This window comes from Hippoglossus stenolepis, chromosome 6, assembly GCF_022539355.2.
Source record: "Hippoglossus stenolepis isolate QCI-W04-F060 chromosome 6, HSTE1.2, whole genome shotgun sequence".
Taxonomy (NCBI): Eukaryota; Metazoa; Chordata; class Actinopteri; order Pleuronectiformes; family Pleuronectidae; genus Hippoglossus; species Hippoglossus stenolepis.
In genome coordinates, this window is record NC_061488.1 from 13,875,576 (window position 1) to 13,883,481 (window position 7,906).

General features: G+C 38.6%; 1 protein-coding gene across 2 annotated transcripts; it reads right to left on the reverse strand.

The window, feature by feature from the left end:
- Window positions 1-3,163: 3,163 nt before the first annotated feature.
- Window positions 3,164-7,808, reverse strand: asb8 (ankyrin repeat and SOCS box containing 8). Of its 2 annotated transcripts, none has more exons than XM_035158042.2 (4): window positions 7,668-7,808; window positions 5,945-6,122; window positions 5,747-5,851; window positions 3,164-5,223 (listed from the first exon to the last, which is right to left on the reverse strand). In XM_035158042.2, the coding sequence occupies exons 2-4, from the start codon at window positions 6,071-6,073 to the stop codon at window positions 4,588-4,590; spliced, it is 870 nt and encodes a 289-aa protein (XP_035013933.1). In that variant the 5' UTR covers window positions 6,074-6,122; window positions 7,668-7,808; the 3' UTR covers window positions 3,164-4,587. The 2 variants fall into 2 exon arrangements, with proteins under 2 accessions (XP_035013933.1, XP_035013932.1); XM_035158041.2 differs by lacking the exon at window positions 7,668-7,808 and adding an exon at window positions 7,436-7,638.
- Between the last annotated feature and the right edge of the window lie 98 nt (window positions 7,809-7,906).

Consider the following 7,906-nt stretch of genomic DNA (forward strand, 5'->3'; position numbering starts at 1 on the left):
GAGAAATCAGACGATCTCGTGAGGGTTTGCATCGGGTTTCCTCGGCCGCCAGGGGGCGCGGTTTCATCCAACTATAAAGTAAAGCTAGGTGTAAAGAAAAAGGCGACCGCCAATATCTCCTCCATTAAGAGAAAAGACCCTTTTACAGCGGAAACCCTCGTGTCTTCATATGCATATATGATGATGAAATTCATATTTGCCTTTAGTTGTGATGATGATATTATGAACAAATCTTCCCATTGCTTACTCGCTACTAAACTTTGTGCAGCGTCAATATAACACCTTCCCCTTTTTAATAGAACCACTGTCCCATCTGTACAAATAAACAAGTAAACACATGCATCTCTTGTGGTTTGTAATGAAGTGTGCATAACAGATTTAGTCTGTATTAAGTTGTCACAACATTACAGAACATTGTATCAATGTAATTCAGGACAATATTACATGATAGCATCTAAATCACGTCTATAACCAGTTTCTCTCAAATCCAATATACACTAAGCTTGTGTATCCCTGCAATAAATCTTGACATTATAACCGATACAATGTTCATTTTGTAAGCGTTGGGAAGTATTAAATCAATTGTATATATTATCTGTCGTTGTCTTTTTATTATCACTTTGGAGACAGCAGTTTGCAATGGTTTTGGTTTATCTATTATTTCGTTCAACCCATCTAAACCCATAAGGGAAACCTTAATAACAGAGATACCTGTTTGTTTAATGCAACTAACTAAAACAGCTCCACAAAATACATCCTCCTAAATTATCAATATTGGATCAACACCTCTCTAAAAAGATTTTAGTAAAAAACCTACAAAGAAATCACAGCATTTCGACCCCCACTAAGGAGGATTTATTACTTCAGTAAAAGTTGTAATAACAGAGTTTAGTAAAACTTTGTTACTAAGTCCTGCATTCAAAATTTTATTTCATAAAAAGTTTTTAGCATCAAATATCTTTGAATTGATGGGGTATTCTGCATAATGTCGTACATTATGCAGAATACCCCATCTCAGAATTCTATATATTGTTTTCATCATCACTATATATCACTGCATTCAATACAGGTGGAGCTCACTTAGGTTATTTTTAATATAGTGTAAATTTCCAGCCAGCAATCGATAGTCTTATCTCAATTCTAAATTATATATCACGATTTTTATTAAATATTATTTTTTAATCAATTATAAAAGTAACTCAAGCTTTAAAATAACTTGAGTCAAGTAAGTAGCAGAAAATATGAATAGCCAGGTAAAGGACAGGTAGATCAAAATAACACTGAGGTGCAGTACTTGAGTGAATGTAATTACTTTCCATCACTGTGGACTTCATTATACTGAGAGGTACGTTTACATTTTTTATGATTCCTATACACATAATATAGAATATTGGAAACACCTCTGAATATAATAAGCTCCAATACAAAATGTATCACGTCTATTAGTATTACAAAGCAATTTTTCTCTCATTTGTCCCTTAATCATGTTCATTTCCCTTCTGCAGTTGCATTTAATGTCATATTTCACACGATTAAAGGAAACTGTTGAAGCCTTTGTATGAACAAAGAAAATAAAGGCGGCTTCTTCCCCTCACAGTTTGGTTTCCTTCCTGATATTCTCACCCTATTCTCTCTCCCTGGAAGTAAACGTCCTTACTGTGGAAGTACATGACAGCATCATGTACAAACCTAAAACAATAGGTCAAAATATTAGAAATTTAAAAAGTAGCAATGACTGAACATGAGATCACAATAATTCAACATATCTTTTGTTTGAAAATGTATAAATCATATGAAGCCAGCTGATGTACTGCAAGTACTTAACACTACAATTTTCCACATATATATATAAATCTCAGAGAAAATCTCTTTCAGATTCTGCTTTTCAATGCAACTGATGTGGATTCAGAGGCAAGGCCAGAGAGACCCCCGATGGATAATGTGAGAACTGACTGTGCTGAAGTCAGCTGTTCATTTCAAAAGACAGCAGTTGAGGTGCAGTCACAATTGATCTGCTTATTTTTCTTGGAAGATTTAGTTCAGCCCTGTTCCTACAAAGTAAAACATTTTTTTTAGATTACAAAATAAATCTAAAATGAGTTCCTGAACATTGTCCCCTCTTGTATCACAAGTTCATTCAGGACCTAAAATAGGTTTCTGTCCCAGAATGTTTGAATTTCTTGGAAACTGCTCAAAGTAACAATTCTGGCTGTAGTTGTTACATGATTTCTCATATTAAAATACCTGCTGGCCTTTCGTATGTAATGACTGTAATTCAGTCCAATGAGTGCAGTTAAACTGATCACAGCTTCTTTTTACCCTGGCCAATGATGGACATATGAGTTTCACACAGTTAAACTTAAGTCTGTCATTTTTCTCCTGTAAGCTAACATTTATTTTTGTCCCTGTACATAATTCTGTATGTTGAGGATTACTCAGGTAAATTCTGGTGTACTCTAAGTGTCAAAACAGCATTACATCACATCACATTTTACATTGTCATCCAAATTTCACCAAGATGTCACTACTTGATTTGGGTCAACTTCTAATTCAAAATTATTGATAATTCTTTGATAATATCAATCACAAGTATTTTAGTAGAGATGTATAGACAGAAATGTACTCAAGCCAAAGTACCACAATAACTTTTCTACGTGAGTCAATCTAAATACTTAAAGTATTCAAAGTACTTGTTGAGTGAAGCCTATTCCCTAATGCAACAGTCTACTACATCAATATGGCTCAGTCTCAGCGGTGGCTACTTCCAAATCTATTTCAGGAGTTTCTTCTTCACCACTGATGCTGCTGCAGGAGGCGGGGTCTCTTACCTGCCCCCTCTGATTGGACCAGTAAACTAATTCCACTCTAATTGTTGATTACTTTAAAGGATATAAGAAACAAGGTGAACAATGCTTTGTAAAAAATTTAGAGTACAGATATTTGCTGATATTTGTTGTGGAGAGAAAGTGAAAAGTATCCAAAAATAAATCTATTTAAGCACGGGCACATGAAAAATGTATTTATGTACAGTAACTAAGTAAATTTACTTTGTTACATCCGACCACTAACCTCACGGTAACAGTGTTTTATAATTGGTTCAAAATATTCCAGCGGTCAAATGAATCAACACTTTTTGTAAATAACAATAGAGATGAAGAATGAATGGAATATAAAGGCATTTACTTTCAATAGGTTGACAGAGAAAAAAGAAAAGCACTTTTGCAGGTGCACACAAGACCTGATCTAAGAGGTTCATTTTTATACATCTGCAGAACAAGCAAAACAAAAATCAAGCACAGAAGCAGTCAGAGTTTAGACAGATACATTAACAAACTTAATACATTTTGCGAGCTTTTTTAGAGAATCTGTCCAAGGGAAACTTAGTAATCATACCATTTCATCGTTTCAACATTTGATTTAAAACAAAATTTAAACATATGCTGCAAAATGTCAGACCTGTGAGCACCCATCGAAAAACCCAAACTCCTGCATGTTATGACTGGAAACGTACATATGCAAATATATTTTAAAAAACAACTTTTATTCCTTATGGCAACTGCAACTCCTTTAATAAAACAGAGCCCAAATAAATACTAAATCACATATGACAGCAGGCATGTTGACGTCGACTTCTTATCAGTGATGAACCTTTTCAGAAAATTAGATGGAGGTAAGATACGCCTGCCTGGCACATTCAAATGATAATATTCTGAGACATTTTGTTGCTTATACACTATACATACACAGATAAAATTAAATTTTTTTGTTCATTATTTTTTTCCTTTGTTTTTTGCAATATTTTCTGCACTGTGAGTTCACTGAGACAAAGATGGCCACTCCCACTCTCACACGAACAACTCAACATTTTCTCCAGAGCACTGCTTCAGGGTCTGCATCCTCTGAATGAATTACTGGACAACCTGCATCATTAGACATGAGCCCTGATCCATAAATTTAAATTATTATGTTTGAATTTAATCTTACATCCTCGTTTTACCAACAAACTTTATAGTTTACTTTGTTTGCATCATCCTCCGTGAGAAGCAGTAACAGCATACTTATTTTACTTACTCATATTTAAGTGTAAAAAATTAATATTCAATACATTTAGCAAATTTTGGCATTGCAAAGATCAATGGCTCTTTTGGAACTCATTGAAAAAAGCTTGGGTGATGGGACACACTTAGCTTCATGTTGTCAAATGATGAGGTCCATCATCGTAGAAATTTGCCTAAAATTAAGTTGGATTTTCATTCTACCAAAAAAGTGGGATAAGAAATTTTGTTGGACCAATGATTTCTTTAAGCAAGCCAGGAGTATAACAACATAAAGATAATGCAGAGGGGGAGGTGTGCTCCTACAGCTGAACCTGTTCAAATTAAAAATTAAAAATAAACAGCTCACGTAGATGTTGTGCACTACATAATGTAATGTTCATCTCTCCGGGTGCATAAATCTGTACTGATTTGAAAAAAGTTGAATAAATGAGGGCCAGTGTCAGCCACTTGCCTATAACTCAATGGGAAGCCTTTCTTGCCAGTAAATGTGTGATGAGTTGTCTAATGATCATCCAGTGGTTTCATCCCCTCATTCTCTCAGCAGAAGAAAGTCTTTGATAGTCTCTGGTAAGGGAAGCTCTTTTACAGCATCAGGGAAGAACTGCACTCCCAGACTCTGCCGGACGGCACAGCGCGCCAGAGAGCGCAGAGTGGGAGCATGAGCCACCATGTTGGTCAGCCTCGCCAGCAGCTGGGGATCTTTGCTCAGCTCCCTGGGAAGGGTGCCGTCCGCCTTTCGGATCTCAAACCGCCCTGCTGCCCGGCACAGCAGCTCAAGGCACTCCTCCTCCTGTTCAGTGCCCAGGCCCCGGGCCAACAGGGCCACCAGTCGGGAGATAGGAGTCTGGCCCTTCAGGTTGGTCACATGGACCAAGGCTCCATAGTCTAGAAGCACTTTGACACTTTCCAGGTTGCCTTTCATTGCTGCCCAGCTCAGAGGAGTGTCATTGTTGTAGTCCCGAGCATTGGGACAGGCCCCGCTCTCTAGCAGGGCCCTCACACACTCTGGGTTATCTTTGAAGGCGGCCCAGTGAAGTGGAGTGTCTTTGTTGCCGTCCAGGGCGTTTGGCTGGGCCCCATACTCCAACAGCAGCTCCACACAGCTCTCATCCTTCTCTGCAGCATAGTGCAGTGCAGTGCGGTTGTATCCATCCAAAGCATTCACCTGATAAATAAAGTCAATGTATTAAGCAGACGTTTGTTATATACGTTAATCGCATAAATGCAATGACTAGGTCTCGGGGGTGATGTGTGCTGCTCTCATTTTTAATTCAGATATGTGCACCAACATGAAGTGCCAAGTCTAGGTGAGGTGGTCTGGTTGAAGTCATAGTTTTCCAGTTAAGTAAGTAAGTGAATTCTATTTGTATAGCACTTTTGTGCTTGTCACAAAGAGCTTCTCAATAAAAGAAAAAAAAAAAAATCCACAAAAGCAAGTCTACACATGAAACATGGCAACATGCACATAGGAGAATTTCTTTGTGAACTAGCTCAAATAAATATCCTTCAGGATAAAGGGGGTCACATGTCTCTGGCATGGTTACTGAGTTCGGGAACTCCTGATCTACAGTATCTCAATCGAGGCTAAACACTCTGTAGGTTGACATTCATAGCACACTGTGAGGAAGAAGGTAACAGATTCATCTAAAATCTTGTGGTTTGGTGTGTAGTTGTCTTCTCAGACATACCTCTGCCCCCTTCTCCAACAGCAGCTCCACACAGTCAGCTTCAGCGACCATACACGCACAGTGCAAGGGCTTAAGTGTGCCATGCATCCGGTTCACATCAGCTCCCTGAGACACAGAGGGTGTAATGATGTCAGTGTGACTGATGACTGGGAGATTTTATTCATTTCAAATTAAATTGAAAGACGAGCTGGTGCCTACCTTACGAATGAGATCCTCCACGTTGTCATGTGGGAATGAGCGGATGGCTGAGATGGTGCGGATGAGCCGCTCGGACAAAGAGTATTTACTTTGAATGCTTTGCATGATGTACCACATAGTAGAGCTCATGGGTGACAGACGACCATGGCACCCAGGCAGGGGGTGACACTACAGTACACTGAAAAACATTTGTTAAGAAGATGGATTTTTAAAACTGTAAGACACAATGAAAATTCAAAAGCATTAAAAAATACCAGAATCACATAAATAATGAATTTTAAATGCTCCTCAGATGTTTTCAGGTAATGTCAGGGTGTGCAAATGCAAGGGGAGTGATATTTATTAGTGTGTGCAATTTAGTGCAGACCCAAATAAAAATCTGGATCTAGTGAATTTAAATGTAGTTTCTTACGGGGACTTTGGGGCCTTGGCTGAGGTATGCGGTCTGTGAGTTTGCTTTTATTTGCTTTAACACAGTAATTTACTATGTTAGACTTTCTCAATGGACATACATAAATATGCTCATATACAACGTTTTAATTTGATTGAAATTAACAGAACATTGGCAGTCAAGAATCATCTAAATTAAAATACAAAGAAGTTATTAATAAGAAAAATACATTTTTTTAAAGTGGGGCAACAATGGTGCTTTAAATAGTACTTATTGATGTTAAGAACAGTGTTTTAGACTGTAAAGTGATGGCAAACATGAATAAATGCTTACCTGATTCAAACTAAATAACTATTTCCCAGTAATAATTTGGGGCTTGAAGAAATACTGACTGGGCACTAAACTTCCAACACGTTATCTACAGCAGATGGTGCATGTCTGCACTGCTGTTTATCTGCTGATACTCACCCAGTCACCCAACAGCTGATAGTCAGAATAATTACAACCAAGTCAATAAATCTATTTTGATCCTTTTACAATGTTTCGTTTAATCTGTTTATTTCACTCTTTTCTCATGTGTAACATGTTTATTTCTGTATCTGTGCTCAAACCTCCTTTAAATTTAATCTAATTGTTTGCGGTTTGACTCATTCTTTAATTTGTCACCTTGTAACAGTGTTTTGAAAGGTGCTGTATAAATAGAGTTTATCATCAATACTATTATTATGATTATAAAATGACACCGTTAGCTCGTTTGCTCCACAACAAAAAAGAAAACCACAGTGCTGCAAGTTAAACACCAAGTGACTGCTGTTATACGTTTAATGAAAATATAACAAGAGGCGCTTGGTTAACAAACACACGGGCTGCTTTTAAATAACAACAATAAAAAGATCCCCGGCTACATTTCCAACAGCTGCTAGCAGCAAGCTAGCTAGCTAGGCGGCGAGCTAACGTTAGCGTGGAGACGCGAGGGGAAATTGACCCTCGAGGCCGGAGGGAAATGAAACGACATTCATTTTTAAATCCTCGTGGAGCCTCATTGAAGTGTCCTTGGCATCCACCATCGATAAATGCCCGACACCGTGGAGATAACGTACCGTTTTCTGTCCAGGGTCTGAAGGTCTGTCGCTGACTGAGTGTTTGCTGCGAGCTTTGACATAAACACACCACGTCATCGCCGCAGCCACGCCCCCCTCCTCCTCCGGATTTAAACCACACTGATCAAAGGCGGTTCACTGTAACTAACGTACTGTGCGTGTTTTACGTCAATATTTTTACTTGAATGTTCTCTGGATGGAAGATATGTCTTCTCCCGGTGTACGTTCTTACCCAATATAGACACGTAATGTAACGTTAGCAGGGATCCAGCAGCGGCAGCAACATACCATGAATACCTCCGGCTCATGTCCATGTAGAGACCGGTCGTCCTGCTCAGAGACGCCCGACAGCTGGTGACACATCAGCGGGTAGTGACGGCTCACGGCCCGGCTGAGCCAGAGGCACCCCCTGGTGGACAGCTGAGAGAAACATTGACCTTTAACCCTGACAGTTTATCAAGTCATAGTTTT